The sequence below is a fragment of the Pelophylax lessonae genome (assembly GCF_965119305.1).
Source record: "Pelophylax lessonae genome assembly, chromosome: 2".
NCBI lineage: Eukaryota > Metazoa > Chordata > Amphibia > Anura > Ranidae > Pelophylax > Pelophylax lessonae.
The window spans coordinates 457300508-457323265 of record NC_138769.1 but is presented as its reverse complement, the minus strand read 5'-3'; the positions used below and the strand labels follow the sequence as shown (position 1 = coordinate 457323265).

The following is a 22758-nucleotide window of genomic DNA, read 5'->3' as shown; positions in this document are numbered from 1 at the left end:
GGACAGTGTTACACATGCATAATCTGTGTTGAAATGGTCACTAGTAGTCTTCATTGGAAGCAATACAGGAGCAACACAGGAGTACTCTTGGAAAACAGGGACAGGGCATTGCCAGCCTATGACAGACAAACAAGGACCTTCATGGCAGTATTACCAGGTAACATTTGAATCAAATTGATGACTTTAAAAACATTGAAAATTATTTTAGAAATGACACTAACATGTTGATGTTTATATGATACTCAAGTGTTTTGATATACAAATACTTTAAATGACTGCAGTGTCATCTTTTTTACTTTTATCACACTACATCACAATACTGCTCTCAGTATAGGGAAGTTGAAAAAAAAAAGTTTTAATTATTCCCTTCCATTATTCTGCCATTGCTACAGGCACTTTATCCTAGTCATTATTGGTGGAAAAACTGGCAATACAATGTTTTGATTAGCATCACACCCATGCTAAATTTAGGGCTCAGAAAGCACTCTGTATTGAGTTTGTGTGTTCTTCCCTAGCTTTGGATGCTTTGCCTTGGTTTATTTCCAGTAGCAAGTTACTCAGCTTCAACCCATGATATGCATACATACACATATATATATATATATATATATATATATATATATATATATATATATATATATATATATATATATATATATTTGTGACTGTGATAGGAACATTATAATGTAAGTTTCTAAGAGACGAGTACTTTATTGTTTGAAGTGCTGCTGTGCTGTAAAAATAATGATTACATTACTAGGTTATGGGGTGACAGGGCACATTAGGCTTACTATACACTTTCCACCTAGAACAAACAGGAACAATTGTCATCCTGCAATTCACCATATTGCTGTAAATACTGTGACAATATTTAGATTTGGTACATGCATAGTGAAACAACCATTCCCTTTTCTACTGAAAAAAGTAGGGAGATCACTAAGTGACAAGTCGCATTGATTGTAAATACCTGTGGGCGCAGCCTTATAATGATAAAATCAGGGTTCATGTTAAAGCGATTGTAAAGTCTTGTGATTTTTTTTTTTAAATAACAAACATGTTATACTTACCTAACTGATGCAGTTGGTTTTACACAGAACAGCCTGGATTCTCCTCTTCTTGGGTCCCTCTTCTGTGCTCCTGGCCCCTCCCTCCTATCAAGTTCCCCCACAGCAAGCAGCTTTCTATGGGGGCACCTGAGCCGAGCTGTAGCTCCATGTATCTATTCAGACAAGTGCTGCTGTTTGGCCCCACCCCCTCTCTCTCCTGATTGGCTTACTGACTTTGATTGACAACAGCAGGAGCCAATGGTGCAGCTGCTGTGTCTCAGCCAATCAGAAGGGATAGAGATGGGGCTCAGGTATGTATTAGGGGTGCTGGGGAGACTGCTAAACACAGAAGGGTTTTTATCTTAATGCATAGAATGACAAGATAAACAAAAACCTTCTGCCTTTACAACTCCTTTAACAGGCAGTCTAGTCAAATGCTTATTTTTCCATTTGAACACATGCAGCTGCATTTTAATAGAAAATGCAGCATTTTACGAGAACAATCTGTGTTTGACCTGCTTTGCCTGCAATTCACATGCATCTTATTAGGACATGCTATGTCCAAAGGAATGCAATGCTTGCCAAATGCAGCTTCAAAACTGCCCTGTGCACTGCACAATGAAGATCAATTAGACTTTGCTGACTTGAGTTTGAGGTATGTTCCAAATGCACATCAACCTAATTAAAGCAATGCCCGTCAACGTGAGTCCTAACGTGACTTTGTTAAAAATAGTTACAGTGGAGCTATAAATAAATTATATAAGCAGTCTGTTGTAGACAGAAGAAAAGCATTTCCCCCTGCTCCCCATTTTTAGTGATCACTTAACAATGGTAACTTACCAACATATTTATTCTATACAAATTTACTTTAAATTTTTGGTGACATTTAAAACCCACATGTACCATGGTTTAGTTACTCTATGGTAATGTTAGACAATGTGAGAAAATACACAAGAACTTTCCCTTAATACATTAAAAATCTTTTTTTTTTAGGTTTTAGCTATTTTTCCTGGTGTCAAAGTGAAAAAAAAATCCAACATTTTTACGTGTAACTAGAACAAAGAACGAAAGACTCCTTTGACAGATGCCTACAAAAATGAATTGTCAGAAAGAATGAAAACCCGAAAGAATGAAAATCCAAAAGAACGAAAATACAAAAATACGAAAATACGAAAGAACTAAAAACGATTCAACCTACGAGTTTAACAAATCAATTACATTTGGATAATTTTGTTTTTCGTATTTTCGTTCTTTCCAACTATTTCTTATCGCTGAATATAAATAAATAATTGATGAATGCATTTAGATGTGCAGTGATAGGCTCCTTTCACACGGCCGCTCCGTGTGTCCGCAAATCATCCAATCCGTTTGCGGATGATTTGCGGACATAATGTAAGTGAATGGCACTGCGGGTGTCAGTGGAATACCATCCGCTGACACCCGATTTTCCTCCTGTCAGTTCTGTTCCGTTTTTACGAATGGAACAGAACCCCATTTTTCCTTCTGTGTAAAAAACGGAAAGGAAGGAAAATCGGATGTCAGCGGTGTCATCCGCTGACATCCGCAGTGCCATATACTTACATTATGTCCGCATATCATCCGCAAACGGATAGGATGATATGCGGGCACACGGAGCAGATGACAGAAATGTCATCCGCTCCGTGGAAAAAAAAAAAAAAAAGTCCCGCAGCGGACCTTTCACACGGAGCGGCCGTGTGAAAGGAGCCTTAGTGTGTTATCTCTAGCCAATGAGCTTATCCCTTATTCCCTGTGTGTTTTTCTGTGTCCGACTGCATTCCATCCAGAGTCCAGAAAGGGTGCGGTGGCACTGTTTTGTTGGATTTGTGAGTCTCTTGTGACGCAGGGAGTGAGAGATAAATTATTACAAACGCATCTGAAGTTATGAACTATCCAAAGTAACGAATGCCGCATCTAAACGAATGGAATGGAACGAATACAAATGCATCCAAAGTTACGAATGGTCTGAAGTAACGATTGAAGATCATAAGGAATAATCAGATAAACGAAAAAAAAAAACATATACGAATATAACGACTTTGAAATAAAACATTTTTTCAGTAGTGCACATGTCTAGATAGCACCAAAAAACATACTATAAATGTATATAATATTTAAAAAAATGGTTTTACATAGTTACATAGTTAAGTTGAAAAAAGACACAAGTCCATCTGGCTCAACCAATCAAAAACAAAAAACAGTAAAGAAAACCCAACCATACAATCCCATATACACAATCCTATACCCACAGTTGATCCAGAGGAAGGTGAAAAACCCTAGCAATGCATGATCCAATTTTCTACAGCAAGGGAAAAGATTCCTTTCTGATCCCCCGAGAGGCAATCGGATATTCCTTGGATCCACTTTACTTATAAATATTAGTATCCAGTTATATTATGTATACCCAGGAAAGTATACAGGCCTTTTTCAAAGCAATCTAGTGAGCTGGCCAGAACCACCTCTGGAGGGAGTCTATTCCACATTTTCACTGCTTTTACTATGAAGAAACCTTTTCGTATTTGGAGACAAAATCTGTTTTCCTCTAGATGTAAAGCGTGCCCCCTTGTCCTCTTTTTGGACCTTAAAGTAAATAACTCAACACCAAGTTCACTATATGGACCCCTTATATGTTTATACATGTTGATCATATCCTCCCTTAATCTCCTCTTCTCAAGAGAGAATAAATTCAATTCCTCTAATCTTTCCTCATAGCTGAGCTCCTCTATAATTCTTATCAGTTTGGTTGCCCTTCTCTGCATTTTCTCCAGTTCCCCGATATCCTTTTTGAGAACTGGTGCCCAAAACTGAACTGCACATTCCAGGTGAGGTCTTACCAATGATTTTTACAATTCCTAAATAAATATTCAATCCTAGTCACATTTTAAAAACCTTTCAACAGGGTTATTTGTGTAGCATGTCCCACTTAAACATATGCAGTTATTTATCCAGTCTTATCCGGACTGTAACTATGTATGATGCACTTATAGCAAAACCAATCACCTTCAACATAATCACCATCACAGAGGCAATTCCTGTAAAGGCGCAGTATACGAATTGCTTTAATAGCAAATATGTAGAGCAGGAATGTCAAACTGGTGTTTTTTGTTTCTTCTTTGTGGCATTTATATAAAACTGAATGAGGCCCCAGGTTATTTTCCAGTGGTTAAAAGCTATCATACCTAATATAATTTTTCAGCTAAATACTTCTTAAAAAAATATTAACCCTTTTTCAGGAACACAGTTTTTAAATCACCATAAACATCCATGCAATTATATAGGTATGGGTCTACATAGTGCAGCTCCTTGCAGATTTATTTCACTCATTGCGGCCCCTCTTGATACATGTTATCCAAATGTATCTGCACAATGCTATTGCTACCTGCATAAAGCATTGTGTAACCAAAAAGGGCCCCCCTATACTTCTGGGCCCTATAGCTGTTGAAAGGTCTGCTATGGTAAATACAATTGTAATGCTGCAACCTCTGACTAGTTTCATTTTTATAGTGAAGGTAAGAATAAGAAATTAAGAGATGAATGGCTGATATTTAGTTATACCCCCTTTTATTTGCTTCCCTTCTTCTTTTGTTGGGTAAATTGCACTGGGCCTCAAAAAATCAGGCTCCAAATTACCTTTGGTTTCTGCATCGGAAATGTCTCACTGAAGCCCCTGCATTAAGTAAACATAGGGGTTGATTTACAAAAACTGAATAGTGCAAAATCTGGTGCAGCTTTGCATTGTAGCCAATCAGCTTGTAACTTCAGCTTATTTAATTAAGCTTTGACATAAAACCTGCAAGCTGGTTGGTTTCTATGCAGAGCTGCACCAGATTGTGCAGTTTTAGTAAATCCACCCTATAGAGCTAAATAAAGTAACAGAAAATACATCTTACCTCATAGTATAAAGTAATGTTCCATCATCTTCAAGACGTAGCAGTTTGTTGGGTGTAGTTATGTTGTGAGCAATTGACTTTTTGCCATTGTGGAAAAATGTATCTGGTGTCCAAATTTTACTGGCTAGTAAGTTATTAAGAGGAAGGCGCTGCATGGGTCCCTGAAAACGCAGCCGCTCATCCTTCCAACTCTGACGGAAGAACACATCAATAGTATATTCCTGCAAAACAACATAAAGTACTAATACTTTCAAACTGGTGAAAAATAACAAACACTTTTATGTTACAAAGAGAAATATAACAGAATATAGTATCTGCATTAGTTGTCTGTGCAGCACGATACTCAATAGATACTGTCATTGTTATCCAAGAAATGTATGAAATATTTGCGGGATGTGTTCTTCCATCCGTAACAAACCCCTACATTCCTTAATACAGAAACGCCCCCATCTCTATTAGTTCACAAGTTGGGAGGCAGAGAAAGATGTGCAAGCAGAAATTCGCTTTGACAGAGAAGAGGTTTATGTCAATTACTACTTAGGATGCAACTGCAGACTATACAGGACCAAGCATTTTTACTGCTGTGACTATGGCAGCTGGACATGTGAGTGCATATGTTACCATGATTTTAATTGCTTTTAACCACTTTACCACTAGAGCATTTTGCTGTCTTACGTCTGGGCCACTTTTTGCGATTCGGCGCTCTGCGACTTTAACTGACAATTGCGCGGTCATGCGACGCCTACCCAAACGAAATTTACGTCCTTTTTTTCCCACAAACAGAGCTTTCTTTTGGTGGTATTTGATTACCTGTGCGATTTTTACTTTTTGCGCTATAAACAAAAAAAGAGCGTTTATTTTGAAAAAATAACAATATTTTTAACATTTTTTTATATGAAATTCCCCCCAAAAAGATGTAAAAACCAATTTTTTTTAAATTTTTGGCCAATTTGTTTTCTGCTACCCATGTTTGGTAAAAAAAATCGCAATAAGGGTATTTTGATTGGTTTTCGCAAAAGTTATTGCGTTTACTAACAAAGGGAAAGATTTATGTCATTTTTGGTGGGGTTTTTTTTAACGAGTAATGGCGGCGATCTGCGATTTTTTTTGCGGGACTGCAACATTGCGGCGGACAGATCGGACCCTTGACTGACATTTTTGACACTTTTGGGGGTATCAGTGACATTACTGCAGTAATCAGTGCTATAAATATGCACTGTTACTGTAAAAATGACACTGGCAGGGAAGGGGTTAATTTTATTGGAGAGGGAGGGGTTAATGTATGCCTGGTGCTTACTGACATGTGGGGGGGGGGAGGTGACTGTGTGAGACAGGGACAGATCGGATGTCCAGCTATGCTGAACACTCCGATCTGTCACTCCCTGTCACTGAGGAGATCCGCCCGCTCTGTTTACACAGGCGGGCGGATCTCCAAACTGGATTCCCCGACGATCGGGGCAGAGCAGCGGCAATCGCCGCTGCTCCTCCCCTGGCCCGACTCCTGCTGTGAATGAAAACAGCGGGAGCGCGCCTCTGGGGGAGGAGTCTGGCGACGTAGGTCTACGTCGTCAGACCTACAAGAGCCACTTTGCCGCAGTAGAACTACGGTACTCAGCGGTAAAGTGGTTAATAAATAATAAAATAAAAACAATATGACACTTTGGATTTCATTGTATTATATTAAGCAATATTATTTGAAGATTAGTTGTGTAATCCATGGAAAAAAACTTTAGGAGAGGCGTAGTTTAAAGCATAACTCCACTTTTGTTGAGAAAAAAACATTCCCCTCTGGGTGATCTATGTACATTACAAGATTTTGACAAACTTTGTTGCAGATTCCTACCTTTTGTTATTCAGAAGAAATTACTGTTTGTTCCTTTGTGCCTCTGTGCTGAGTGGGTGTAATGGGAATGGTTTCATAATTATCAACCAGCTGTGACAGCTGCAGAGCACTAACGAGGAAAGCTGCCGGGTCTGCATTCCTTTAGACATGTTCCTATTGGGAGTATCTCGCCAAAAAATACATTTTTATTGCAGGGGATGCCTGAAATCAGATTTTTATCTTAGTGTAGACTTCTGGGAAAATCAGTGAGCCAATCACACAAGCAGAAATTATGTTTCTGGGGGATGTTCTGTACACATTCTGAAAATTACAGTGGCTGCAGATTGAAAAGGAAAGGTACCAATATGACTTGTGTCGCAGTTGTATACGCTATATTTTTTTTCTTTATTTGCTATTTGTTTCCCCCACGAAAGTGGAGTTACCCTTTAAATTATTTAAATTCAATTTTATAATTAAAAGGTTTTAGCTCCCTGTTGAGTGGTTTTCCATACACACTTATACAGTATTTCTGTGACACAATGGCAGTGGAAAATTTGGATTGTGAACTGATGTAATTTGTTGGCCAATGTATTTATTATATTTTAACATGAACATTCCGTAAATAACTGGATTTATTTATAATTTTTCGTAGTGCTAATTTTTATTCAATGTATTATTTGGTATTTGAATTCTTTCACATGATACACTTGATTTTTTTGCTTCATTGTAGGTAGCACTACACATTGATCATATCATTTTAGGTGTTTGTTTACTTTTTATGTATAGCAGCAACCACAATGTAAAATGAAGGTGAAGATGGTAAAAACAAGGGTGAAAATCTTTTTTGCACAATAGTCAGCATTTATTCATATTGTTTAAACCTTAAAAACTGTTGCTCTGTCTACTTAATAATGGTTAGCTAGGGCTAGTCTTTCATTTGTTTGTCCCGTATAAAAATTTATCTAAAACTACATGTCCATTACTACTCAGTCCTAGGATGAGGAGGTAAGCAGAACCTTAGACAAAGAAGTGGCTGTCAATATAGTATACTTGGATTTTGCAAAAGCGTTTGACACAGTTCCCCACACATGGCTAATGTGTAAGGTAAAGTCTACAGGCTTGGAAAATCAGTTTGTAAATGGATAGAAAATTGGCTAAAAGATAGAATTCAGAGAGTAGTGGTTAATGATTCTTACTCTGAATGGTCTAAGGTTATCAGTGGTGTACCCCAAGGTTCAGTGTTGGGACACTTACTTTTTAATATCTTTATAAATTATATAGGGTCTGGGATTAAAAGTAGCATTTCAGTGTTTGCAGATGACACCAAGCTATGCAGTGGAATAACGTCCTTACAGGATGTTTCCAACTTACAAGCTGACCTCAATGCACTGTTTAATTGGGCAACTATGTGGCAAATTAGATTTAATGTTAAAAAATGTAAAGTTATGCACTTGGGGGCTAAGAATATACATGCATCATACATACTAGGGGGGGGGTACAACTGGGGGAGTCAATGGGGGAGCGCCAGTAAGCGTTGGTCGGCATTCAGCCCGCGCCAAGACAGCACTAGGCGGCATTTTTTGCAAGTGTCCCAAATTTGTACCTAGTTGAGCCAGAGGAGTATCCCACTCATTCCCTTCTCCCATCCAAGTTCCTACAGTAAAACTAAAAAACAAAGATGCCGGACTGTTCATTGTTTCAGATTTCACACTTGGGCAACAACCTTAAATGTGCTGTTGGTGGTAACAGTAACTATGGCAGACCCACATCAGGCCCAATGCCTGGAAATACTGCTACACTTTATTGGAGTTTTTGCCTTCCTCTGGATGTGGGTAAAGGATAGTGTATGTGGAGGTTTTCTATTTGTGTGTGTTTTTTTTACCTGTTGGTTGAACTGGATGGACTTGTGTCTTTTTAAACTCGGTTACCTATGTAACTAGCAGTTGCAGCACTGCTTGGATATTCACTACAGAACAAACAGTATTCACAGCCTGTTAAAGGGAATGTAAAAATAATTGATCTACTGGCAGAAATAACAGGTAAAAAATTATATTACGGGAGAGACTCAAAGAAACAAAACTGCTGTGTTAATGCTGTGACAGATTGCATGATTACCCATGTCATTTTTACTTTGTCCCATAATTAAACTTTAATGCTGTAGAAATAATGCAGAAACTAGCAATGGAAGGGGGCATGTGATCTTTAATTAGCTTTTAATCTTTCCAGATAGCAGCAGTCAAGTAGCAATAACCTTTTCATGTAAGCAGAGTCCAGGAACATAGGGTAAAAGCCAAAATTAAAAGTCTAAAAAGTAATAAATTGTATATCCAGCCTTTGTATCTGTCAAAATGTCAGTGAGCTGGATTGGATCATCCTGGCAGATCACTGTTTTCCAACTGTTTCTCCAACATAATTCAGTGCAAAAAAATATCTGTTAGTGCTTCCCCTTTAATATACCCAAAACATGCAATTTTTGCCAATAAAATGTGTACAAAATAACTTTTTACAGCTGGGGCATGGATACATATCCAACCACCATATCAGCGATCTAACCATAGCAATAGCAGAACTTCTGCTAAGAGACCTGAGGTTGGGAAGGGAGCGTTATGTCTCCATTCCTTAAAGGCTAGAATCAGATGTTCAGATTTATTGCCTACAGACTTTCTGGTCATCCTGGCCAGGACTTTGATATTAACTCTGTATTCCCACCACAATATTCCTGAATCTAAAAAGCTAAAAAGTGAATGGTCATTTGAGGTTTGTGATTACAAAAAAGCTAGCTTGTGCATAAGAGCACTAAATAGTATTTGATAATATTACATTTAAAAAATGTGTCACTTTTTTAAACACTACTAAATTACAATGTTTATCACTCGCTGGCTTGGATGGTAAAAGGGACAGGGGGGCTTTGATTTACACCAAGGCCCTAAGATATTATACTCCAACAAAGACCTGTTAATGCTGAAAAATGCTGGTGAGCTACTAAATAGCAAGCTATAGAATTAAAGAAGAAGTACAGCCAAAGCTAGTTTGGCTGATGTCACAGAGCTGGTCCAGGTGGGGGAAAGTTTGCACCAATTGTTTGGGATCTGCCCACATGCCTGGACTGGCACTTGGCTCAGCCTCTTAGTGACTTGCTGAGAGCCTGAGCCGGCTGTTCCTGCCCCCTCCACAGCCCACCACTCCAGTGAGCCCGGGGGGGGAGGGGCAAAGCAGAGAGCAGTGACTGACAGTCATCAGCTCTCTGTTCAAGGAGCTCTGAGATCCGAGCAATCAGTCAATCAGTGGGGATCTACATCCACCTAGGTATGATTAATAAAAAAAATTTCCTTACTTCTCTTTTAGGGTTGAAATTAAATTCACTGTATTGCTACTCCTCTGTGATCCCTAATACTGACTGTTAAATGTTAACAGCTCTCCTGCTGCCTATCCTTGATTTAGACATTTTAGACCTACTTTGTGTTGGATTTAATTACACTATTTCTCCAACTGACATTGCCAGAGAGTTTACTGGGGGGGGGGGGGGGGCATGAAATAAAAAGTGAAAAGTGAAAGTGTCAGCAGAAAACAAATGAGAATGCCACACGTACTAGCCCCTACCTGCAGGGTCTGAATTGCACTGATATGATAAGAAAAAGCAGCCAGTTTGTGTGGTTTCTAGCTTTGCCCAATCCTTCTCAACATGAGAAAGCTGCATGTTTATAGCTAATGGGCTTATCTCAGGGGAAACACAGTTGCAATCTGCTAAATAAAACAATGCATCTGCAGAAGTCCAAGAGTATCCATAAACTTGTGATTGTTTCCAATTCTTGTAATTGTCCAGACTCGGGAACTAGATAATATGAACAACTTTAGATCAGTGCAAGCCTATGAAAAACAATGATAAAATAATATTAATAATAATACAATTATCACTTCTGTTAGGATGCTTTAACTTACCATTTCAGTATCTGATACTGGTCCGAAGCTTGTAACATAAATGTCTGTTTTTACTTGGGTTATTCTTTCTGTAAGAAAGAAAATGTTGGAATAACTATAATAAAACTAAGATTGTTCTTAAATAGGCCCTCACCAGGGTCATAATTAGACATCATATTGATCTAGATACATTTGATTGATTACACCCTTTTGTACAATCTCCTTCCCTTGTGTCATATTATTAATGTAGCTACTGCTAGAATGCACAGTACAGTTGGGAGTCAGCTTTATTTGCAGAATTACTTTGCGGCTACCAACAAAAAAGAAAATGGTTTTATATTTGCTGAATTATAAAGGGTCTTCTGATGCCTGTCAGCATCCATTGTATCCCCTTACCCCTAATGTTCTCTTACTTACATTGTTGTTATCTAGTTATTATGGTTAAAAAAGGACTAATATTTATCAAGCGCAGTCTCTCATAACTCTTTGGTTGACAACTGTTGCCAGTTTTGCCCTAATTCAGCAAAAAATTGATCCTAACCTCACAAGAGAAATAGGGCAGCATAAAATATTGCTGTATTAACCTTTTGTAACTATACATTTTTTGTTGTAAAAAGATGCTCAGTCTATTTTACAATGCCATTGCTATTTTTGTATTACTACCTCATGTTCTAAAGCATTCCATAGCTTAAAGATGATCTCTGGGTGTTATGTCCTCCTCACAACCCCTTAAACCCCCAACCCTTTCCTAACTAATCAGCAAAAAAATCCTAATCTGAGAGTCCCTTTTAGCTACCTAAATACACAGTCATGATTCCCTGGGCCCCTTACACTTTTCTTACTGCAGAGTTGGAGGGTCTTTTTTTTTTTTTGGTGCCCACATCACTGCCTGGGTGACGTGGACATTTCCTATTGACTTTCTAGTGGTGGGCTCCTCCCAGGTCCTGAAAACTGCACAGCATGATGAAGTCACAATGTGTGGATCACTCAGTGCAAGCACAGCAAGCACAGACTGTAGCACTGGATCACCAGTCTCCACTCTCAGAAGAGATGTCAATGATGGGCACATTGCAATGGCATGCGTTAAAGAGTTGAAAAAATGGAAATTGGAGAATTGGTGGGAGAGCGTGGGAAGGAGGGATGAGCTTTACCACACTTACAGTTGGGATAGGGCTGTACCCTGTCACAGAGTGGAAAGGGTTCTTATCCAGGCACAATGAGGGGCTCCAGAGTGTTTGCCTCAAATAGAGGAAACTATTTTTTCAGTTTCCTCAACAGCTGGTAAAACCCGGGTTGGGACCTGAAGTCTGGAGACTTTGTAGAAACTTGGGAGAGATTAAGTCTCCAATCCTGGGTCCGGGTTTTGTAAACAACCCACACAGTAATTGGGCAGGGGTGAGCATGGCTTTTATTAGAGACTTGACTAAGAGCCAGGGTTCAACCCTGGCAGACCGAGGCGGTCTCTGCCCAGGAGTTAGGAGGGCACCACCTAGGAGAGAGGTGGAAGCCAGTGCAGTAGGTTGCTGCTAGGTGTATGCACAAAGCTTTTTTGGAAAGACTGTCTGGAAGACACAGAGAAAAGGGTTCAAGTATGAGGCCAGAGCAGCAGCACTGCAAGTGTAAGCCAGGAGGATAATGAATACTTTTTTTGTGGCTCAGAAATGCTGAGAAACCCCTGTGAGGGAAAACTATGTGATGTCTTGAACTTTCTTTTAATAAATATGGGCAAGAAAAGCCTTTATAAAAAGCCCTTATACAGAAGATTAAGCTCTCTACTGTTCGAAGCTGATTCCTACAGCTGGTTTAGGAAGGGTATGCAACCCTTTCTAAACTAATGGTAAATTCACCTTTCTTCTATGAAACAACGTACAGTTCTTGGGTTAATATTTAATTTGCCAAAACTTTTTATTTAGTCTATAAGACATTTTATATCTAAACAAAATATGACCAATATTTCTAATCTGTCGCTATACATTTTTTCATCCCCTTTATATAATAATTGTTTATGCTGAAACCATTTCCAAAACACCTTTTACACCGTGGTGCCAAACATTCACAATGTGGTGCAGAAACACTAGGTTTAAAATTCTAGATGTAAGATTATGTTATCATTGGTGCTATTTTAGCATGTAACATCAAGTTCCACAAAGCCGTCGGGCCCCAATATGCTGTATGGGCTGTTATGGTGTAGAACCAGCACTGGTAATATAGAAAGCTTGTAATCCTGATTGGATAGTGAATGTAAGTATTATTTATGACTTCACTACCTTGAAGAATAAAAAATGCAGCTTTACATTTTGGCTCTAGCACTTTCAATCGTAATATTAAAATCCTGCAATCCCTCTTGGTTTGCTAGTGTAGGAATTATTCATGTCTTCAGCCCTTCCTAGCATACAAAAAAAATATAATTTTGACTCTAAATCTAGCACTTATAATTGCCACATCTGTCATACCCTGTGAATGACACTTTAAAATCAACAAATATATTACAGTAAATAAGACTTTCAAAGCAGTATCACCAAGAATTGTATATACTCCAAAATGTTCCTCATTCAATAACTCTACTGTAATAATGCTATCCTTCTCTAGACTGACACCGAGAAGACCTTTCATATTGAGATCCATGAATATGCATGAGCTATCTAGTGATGTAAGCAGGAGGTCTATAGCCTCAGTAGGTAGCTTCAACTTTCCTATTACATAATTGATGCCAAATAATCAAGCTCTAAGGGACTTGCAGCCTAGTGGAATAGGACAGAAAAAGATGGAATATTCCATTGAAGAGAGAATCTGGTCTATAAAATAAGTGTTGCTGTTCTGAAAGGAAAGTGATCGTAAATCACTATTGACTGATTTAATAAACAGTTTGTTATTAAAACCTGAAGCAGCTGCAATTTGTGCACTCTTTCTCGACCCAAAACACAGAGCTGCATTATTTATGTATTAGTTTGGAAAACTAACATCAGGCATTATGGTAAGAAAGATACAACTCGTTCAGCTTTGACATAATGGGAATTGTACAGGGACCAGTAGGTCTCATATTGCACAGAAAGCTCTACTGAAACACATACATAATTATAGACCTTGCTCTGATAGGAAAATTAGTCTAAATAAAAGCAAATTGGTCAGAGCAAGCTAAATTATCTGTGTAACAAGCAATGCATCATACAGGAATACCATTACTAGTTACCCTGGTGGTGGTGATGTGAATGTTTGTAATTAAGGGCATTTCTGTTAGGCAGCAAACAGCATCTACCACTGGAATTAGTACTGGTAAATGTACAAAGTACAGAGCACCAACTCACCATCTCTTCTAAGGAGACAGACTGTATTAGGAAAGACTTTTCTCCTTGGATACTGATGGGAGTTTCCTGGTGCAGGCTTTCTGTAAGAATGTGAGCATGTTGGCCGGATGTGTAGTTTAAGAACTAAAGGCTGTATAAAATGAATAGTTGCCAAAGGCGGTTCAACGGGAATTTTTATAATCGCAAAAGGAAGAGAGACATCTCGTTCATTCTTAAGAGGACTGGTGTCGAGTAGGGAAAGTACACAATATGTGTTCCCTCAAAAAAGGAAACAAAACATACAGTTTAGTAACCCATTTATTTACTGAAGGTTTCACTTATTATTGCTATACAAATGAAGGATCGGACAGTGTTGTGTTAAAAGCGTACTCCCATTATAGGTAAAAAATACATACTGAATCCAGAAAAGCAACCAGCCTATCTGCAAATAGTCAAATAAAAGCTCACTCTATTGATTCCAGCCCCTAAAAACAACATTGTTTTATATGTATTTGCCCCTTTTTGGTCTTCACTGTAGGAAAGCCTAAAATGAAACACACTGATAAACATACTGTACTTCCACTGATATGTGGTACCCCCTTCCACAGTTGGTGGAATCAGCTGAGAGTGCTAATATTTTAAAAAAACGTTTAGGTGTGTTTCTTAGCAAACACGAAACATACAAGGATATGGGAAATAGTGGCCATAGTGTTGACATATACACATACACACACGGGGGAGATTTACTAAAACTGGTGTACACAGAATCTGGTGCAGCTGTGCATCGTAACCATTCAGCTTCTAACTTCAGCTTTAACAATAAAACCTGGAAGCTGATTGGTTACTATTCACAAATGCACCATATTGTGTGTTTACCATCTTTAACAAATCTCCCCCACAGGTTGAACTGGATTGACTGGTTTCTTTATTCAACCTTACTAACTATGCAAATATGTAACTATATTAAAAAAAAAAACATATTTCAAAATACCCACTGAGTTTACATTATCTCTGGATGAGATGTATGAACATATAAATATAATTTTAAAATATATATGAAGAGCTTCAAGGTAATCTAATACTTAAGCTTATTTTAAGGGTTAACTCTTTCCTTGGCTATTCTTGTACTTGGCATTTCCAGTTGCAGGTTGCCCTGGGCTAACTGGTGTAGATGGAAACCAATTGGACGCACTGCCTTTAAGGTGCCAGGCCCTCTGTGGAAAGAAAGAGCTCTGTAATGAACAGCTGTGTTTTTCCCCTGGTGCAGGGGAAACTATATACCACAGGAAGATGTGGGATGTAGAAACTTCTGTCTACAGCATAGAGTAGTGCTGGGTGTCTCCTCAATACCCCCCCCCCCCCCCCCCCGGCCAGCTCTTTTCTAGTTCCAAGCCTTGTTGTGAAGTGCATCATACATAAATACATCCTCTTGAAGAAAATACACCAAGCAACTCCTTAGCATTTTTAGTTGTAGGAGGACAGCATCTAAAAATTATGATTCTCTCTGTACAACAGTTAGTTTATAAATTATGTCCCTAAACCCTTATAATCGGAAATTGACAGACTGACAGGAACCAAAATGTACATCAGACTTATATTGTAAATGTTATGAAAGTTAGACAGGTGGGCACTGAGCAACATCGAGATATTTTAATTGGGAAATGTGTTCACTTGTTCTACACTTCAAGGAATGCATTTTAAAATTCTGTAATCATCACAATCTACCATCAAGGGGATATCTAACATTTGCTTAATCACTGGCAATCTAGTAACAACAGCAAATGCTTTTTCAGTATGTATATGTATACCCATTATTTTTGGCTTACATTTTGGGCACAACTAATTTGTTAATGACACAATGGAAATAACAAGACCTAAGAATGAAGCTGTCACACCTAAAAGCCCATCCAAGACCTAAAAATAACCATACCCTAAAAAAAAAAAATCCCAAAAAGTAATACAAGCTGTGAATAAAGTAGGTACTTCTAAACTTAACCTTAAAGCGGAGTTCCAGCCATTTACTCACCTGTCCAACGGTCCAGCGATGCGGCCGCCGGAAGCCTCGATCCTCTCCCTCGGCGCCGGCATCACTGCTGTGGGCACCCGGCTGTTACAGTTTGCGGCTTCACAGCCGGGTACCCACTGCGCATGCGCGAGTCGCGCTGCGCGCCGTGATTGGCCGGCAATCTTCTGGGACCTCTGACGTGTCCCAGAAGATTGCAGGGAGGGAGGGGGAGAGGAGAACTTCCGCTCAGGGCGCCGCGGCGCTCCGAGCGGAAGTGGGAGCGGGTACCTGTCAAAACTAGGTACCCGCTCCCCCCCCCAAAAAATGACATGCCAAATGTGGCATGTCGGGGGGTCAGGACTCCCTAAAGCGGAAGTTCCACTTTTGGGTGAAACTCCGCTTTAACCAAATCTCATACATTTTAAAGTGGAATTGAACCTATCATATTGATAGTTTCAAAAAACAGTTAACATCCCCACATGCCGGAAATGCTAGCTGTCACATTGGTTGTGCTCTCAAACTGTCAAACCCTCCAATGGTCGGTGTCACAAATGATCACATGTGCAGAATCGTGGCAGTTGAAAATTAAACAGAGGCTAAGATGGCAGCTTTCTTGGCTGAAAACAATAGGAAGGTTTACTTCCACTTTAACATTAACCTTGTTGAACTGCAAAACCTCACCCACATTTTAACCTGAATATATCCCTAAACTTTACCTCCAAATTATACATTTGATTAATTCTAAAACATCATAACAAAAAAAAAAATAACATAACTTTAAAATCATTCTGACGACACCACCAAAATGAATAAAGAAATAAATACCTTTCCATGAGAATCTAAAGTCACAAAAATATGAACTGAATACTCCATGCTCAAAAATCTGCATGTGGAGCTCAAACACAGCCCACATCATGATAAAAAGGGTTTACTAACATTGCAATATCTCATTGCTTTGTTGTGTTGTTAATTGCATTTTAAAGGTTGCTCAAGACATCTGAACTAAGATATCTGAGCAAGGCATCATGGCTAAAGACATCTGAAATCTTCAGTGTTGAGACAGATAGTGTGGGGAAATGTTCTCAATGGACACAGAAAGCAAGCCTTAACCTTCTTCACTGAAAGTTAAAAAAATAATTTTGATTTGGGATACACCTTAAGTCTTGATAAATGTCTTCATATGCCAAGTACTTAATTTTAAGTAATTATTTGTATGTGTGTTTGCATATATAGTATGAAAAGGTCCTCTCAATATTCCTATCCTTCCTATTCTTGTAAGTCTCCCTGAACACATTAATCTACTAAAGCCCCTCTATGCCTTAAACATTGGCTTCTGGTCCTGACCCTCCCATTCTCATCCTGGTTTTTATTACGCAGAGGCTTCAGGCAGTTATGCTATCACAGTAATAAAAAATGAATATTGTGATCCTTATTATAACTAGGCTAATATTGTCTTAATATGTGAAGTAACATAATGGATGTGCTGTAATTTTGCAATAAAACTTGGATTGTCTTCTAATTTCTTCACTTGTAAAAGAGAATTAAAGGTGAAATCAATGCCCCTCTCATTTCGGCAATGATTATGTGGAAAGATGTGTATTAGCACTTGAATAGACCCAGATAGAGAGGCTAAATTATGTAATGTTGCAGCTGTGTAAAGCTCTCAAACATGGCCCAAGACTGAAGCACCTTCTGAAAAAGATTTTTATATTCCAAACAGGAAAGATTCATTTGTCCTTATAATTATCACCCTAGGAGCAGGGATTGCATGTCATTTTATGTTAACATTTTATTAGATCTGACAGTTGTATTTATAGTGCCTTCTTTATGAATGTCCAGCTAGCAGTATCCATTCAGTATTACTCTTTTTCTTACTCTGACAGTCACAACAATCACATTTTAGCTTTAGCTTTGTTTTGGAAAAGCAGCCCAGGATGCTTAATTAGTATTAAAGGTAACCTAAAGTGTATTTTCACTGAGTACATACAGTATTTTGAGTTATCATTGCCATATTTATCTTGAGGAAAATGTTGTAATATATTTCTACATTTATACTGGCTTGATCTTCCTTATGTTTGTTAAATATACATAGATTTATAGCTTAGCAACTAGAGGGAGCCTAATGCAATAGGTTCAACAATAAAATATGTGGAGATGTCTGTCAAATAAGGAGTTTATTGTTTTTAGCAAGTATGACAACTCACAGACCTGCATTGTAAGATTGGACAGTAAAGTGATGCTAGTGTCTAGCACTGCAAAAACCAAGAAGAAGGACATACAAAAGAATGAGCAACTATGGTTGTCACCATAGGGTTTATTTACTAAAGCTAGAGAGGGCAAAATTAGTCACAATTCTGCAGAGGAACCAATCAGTTTCTAACCTCAGCTTATAGTTACATACTATAGTTAGTGAGGTTGAAAGAATACACAAGTCCATCCAGTTCAACCTATGATATGTATGTGTATGAGAGTGCATTTATGTCAAAAGTACATTGTATATTCCTGTGTGTTGTGGTCTTTAAAGTGCCCATAGTTAGTATAGTAATAGTTTTTTTTTTACATTTTCAATGCTCCCTGCTGATACCACTGCTTGTGGAAGAGAATGCCACATCCTTACCGCTCTGACAGTAAAGAACCCACTATGCAGTTTAAGGTTAAACCACTTCTCTTCTAATTTTAGTGAATGGCAACCTGCCTTTTTAAATTCCCTTTCACTGAAAAGTTTTTTTTCCCTATGCTAGGGTCACCAGTACGGTATGTATACATCAATATCATATCCCCTCTCAAGCGTCTCCTCTCCATAGAGATTAGGTTCAAGGCTTGTAGCCTTTCCCCATAGCTGAGGTCATCCAGTCCCTTTATTAGCTTTGTTGCTCTTTCCAGTTCCAGCCCATCCTCCCTGTGGACTGGTGCCAGGGAAACTGGATGGTATACTCAAGTTGCGGCCAGACCAGAGTCTTGAGTGTGAGAATTATCGTTTTCTCTCTGGAGTGAATCCCCCTTTTAATGCATGACAATATTTTGTTGGCTTTGCTTGCAGCAGCTTGGCATTGCATGCCATTGCTGAGCTTGTCATCTACTAGGACCCCCTGGTCCTTTTCCATCCTAGATTTCCACTGAGGTTCTCCCCCTAGAGAGTAACTTGCATTCATATTTTGCTTGTTTAATTAAGCTTTAGCAATAAAAACTGGAAGCTGATTGGCTGACAGCATGGTGACTAATTTTGCACTCTCTAGCTTTAGTAAAGAAACACCCATGTACTATACAGTAACACATTATAGATAGAAAAGGGGTATTTAAAACATTAAAACATATTGCCAAAAATATGAATCTTAACTCTTTTACACACATGTACTGTATGAGCAGGATAGTGGCTTTTTGGTTAGCACATCTGTGTTGCAGCATTAGGGGCTGTGGTTCAAATAGACTTTAGGTTCCTCGAGAGCAAGGACTGATGTATATGTAAGTATTTAAATTGTGCAAAACTCACTTTAACACTGACAATCAAGCCATTAACTCACAACAAGGAGACTGTTGCATAGGTCATCAAACCCAGAAGCAACTATTGTAAAATGGTTGTGGAATTAAAGAATATGTAAACTCAACAATCTTTGAATTGCGTACTCTGTGAGAAATACCTGGTTTTCCTGCAGTTCTTTTGATTCCCTTTTAAAAACTAACAACACTGGGAAGATCAGTGAACAGCTGTTTCTTCTCCCCCAGTTCTCTCAGCTCCTTAGGCAGCTGAGAACAGAGGGTATGTGAACACTTAAAAAAAGGCATTTATAAGGTAATTTAAATATATACACAGATGTTTTGCCTTTCATTTCTCAATTAAACTGAATGGGTTGTTTTACAAGGTAAGAGTTTACATATACTTAACTTTGCCTTGCTCTATGACTACCTCATAGATAGTGATGAGCCGAACACCCCCCTGTTCGGTTCGCATCAGAACATCTCGAACAGGGGAAATGTTTTAGCGAACATACGAACAATCACAAGTCCTCATTTTAAAGGCTTAAATGTAAGTGACTATTAATCACCTGCTGGTCAGGGGGGATTCAAACCCATAGCCTCTAACTTGCAAGCCCATTATTCTATCAGCTACACCACCGAGCCAGCTGATTAATCTAAGACTCTCTCTGCTTAACTAACTTCTATCTGAGTTTGACAGCTCTTTTATAGGTCTCTGACGTCACCAGCACCCCATAATCCACTGCTCAGGTACAGTGAATAAATGACTGATGTCAGTGGATTATGGGGCGCTGGGGACATCAGAGCCCTATAAAAGAGCTGTCAAACTCAGATAGAAGTTAGTTAGGCAGAGAGAGTCTTAGGCTAAACAGCTGGCTCGGTGGCATAGGTGCTCAAATAACAGGCCTGCAAATAAGATGCTGTGGGTTTGATTCCCTGGCCAGCGGATGATTAATATCAAATAAAACCTATTAAATTAATTATGGATGCGGGGACTCGAAGTTCCCGCGAAGAAGCCCATTTGTTTGCCATACGGCGAACGGACCAACAGGCAGTGTTCGAGCCGAACACGAAGCTCATCACTACTCATAGAGTATTGTCACAATGTAAGAGATTGATAAATGTGTTCTTGTTTTAAAGATTATTGTTGGACATCGACAAATATATGTTTATTTTTTATAATGGAAAAATATTTATACATTAAGTTGTGAGTTTTGACATTATAAATAAATCCTTTCTTGATCTTTCTTGATCTACGCATGAAACAGTTTGAGATATTTCGTTACCTCTAAATTTTGCATTTCTTTCAATCGACATCAAAGACATCGACATCAAAGGCCAAACAGACTTACAGTCTCCAACACTGTGAACAAATTTGCTATTTTGATCCTCGAGCCCCAAATTATTTGCATACCATACCATCTACTTCTGAATTACCTTTGTATGCAAACCACTTGGCCTCTGACCTCAGAATTCCTCTAGACCCTAAGGATTGGGCTGACGTATAGCGATCCACTAAATCCTCCACAATGAATATTCTAGCCCTAGACACAAATTAGAAGACTTACCACATGGTATGTAGTTCCTGCTAGGATTGCTAAAAATCTCTCAACATATCCCCCACAATGCTTTTGAGGTTACACATATGTGGGAACCCATCTACATATTTGGTGGTCTTGCCCTATAATGACAGCTTTCTGGGTCGAGGTGTTTCACATGTTATCATTGCTTACCGGTGTGATGTTAGCGTCTGACCCTGCTATAGCTCTCTTAAATAAATGACCACGTGACTTAACTGTTTCGCAGTTTAAATAATTGCATTACATCACTACTGCCCCAAGGTATTGAAAACTCTTGAAGGAGTTTTACAGACAAAGCTTGTTTGGCTGTGCATCTCCTATGGATCACATGAGTACAGTTCGTTCTGCACTCCTGTGACCCATTTTCAGCAGAGAGCGTCCTGAAGTCCACTCTCTGCTGACATTACAGAAGTTGGTCTAGGCACCACGTCATTACGACAATGGAAATCAGGATCCGCCAGGTGCCTGGACCAACACCCAGCTCAGCCTCTCAGAGAGCCTCTGAGAGCCTGAGCTGGCTGCTCCACTCCACTCTAGTGAGAAGGGGGGGCAGAGCAGAGAGCTCAGGGAGCTGTCACAACTGAGCGATCAGCGGTGTTTGATTGCTCGGTTCTCATTGCAGAGGCGTCGGGGGACCAGTACACCATCATACCGATGCTACATCCACCTAGGTAAGTATACATTTTTTTTAAATAGAAACCCAAACTTCTCTTTCAGCCTGTGACTACTTGAGGTGAAGCAATAGATAACGCAAGTTATGAATTAAGGCCATGTTGCTTGACTGAATTCCTAAACATTAAAAATTTGGCAATTGTGATTGAACAGATCTTTCCACCGGACTTTAACCAGTCGCTTCTAGAACCCTGATCATGCCTAGCATGTCTAATCTATGGCCCTCCTATCAATAACTCCTACATTGCTACCACCTCTGGACCCCCTGTTTCCCCCCTTTTCCCTTTCTCTCTTACCTTGCCTTCATTTCTTCTAAAGTACTCGCCTGAACGGGTAAAAGTTCAATAGGCTGCTTTGCATTTCTATTACTGTGGAGCTCTTAAGCATGCTTCTCCCCGCGAGTCAGAGTTGTCCACTTGTATTTTATATGTTTGTACTTTAGCATTTAGCTCTACTCTGTGTGCTATTTTAGTGCTGTTTTTGTTATGAACCTCTTTATGTGCTCTTCATTGTCAAATTTCTGTATGACACTATTACTTGAATAGCAAGTTGTAATGCTACACCCTTTTTTTAAACCTAATAAAAGTATTGAACAAGAAACAGTTTGTGAAACTCGAGACTAAGACTATCCTCTTACTTCACTGACTGACTGAAGAGATGCTCAGAAAATATGGTGGTGATATCTAGGGGGTGGATGCGTATGGAAAGACCATTGTTAAATGTATTATTTTGTATTAAAAATAAAAATGTTGTTGTTTGAGTTTTTATCCATATTTAAGATGGATCATTCAATTTTTTTTTTTTAATGACAACAAATGAAGGACTAATATTTCCTCAGCACCTTAAAATTTCAATTTTTCATTTGTTTCTTTTTTTGTGTTTGATGTTCTGAATATTGAGACATGGTGCTTAGACTCATCCACCAATCCAATTTAACTGTTGTATAGGTCACACATTCATAGAAATATATACTGTAGCCAAGGCTAAAACTGTAACAACAATCAAGTAGCTGGAACAATGTGCTCACATATTCATAGGGACATAACAGT

General features: G+C 38.8%; 1 protein-coding gene across 1 annotated transcript in view; it reads right to left on the bottom strand.

The window, feature by feature from the left end:
• Positions 1–22758, bottom strand: part of GABRA5 (gamma-aminobutyric acid type A receptor subunit alpha5) — a 405793-nt gene that overhangs the window by 331194 nt on the left and 51841 nt on the right. The window contains exons 4-5 of the mRNA XM_082244514.1: positions 10716–10783; positions 4955–5175 (exon numbers count right to left, since the gene is read on the bottom strand). Of these exons, the coding sequence (XP_082100640.1) occupies positions 4955–5175; positions 10716–10783 (289 nt within the window). The remainder of the gene's footprint in view (positions 1–4954; positions 5176–10715; positions 10784–22758) is intronic.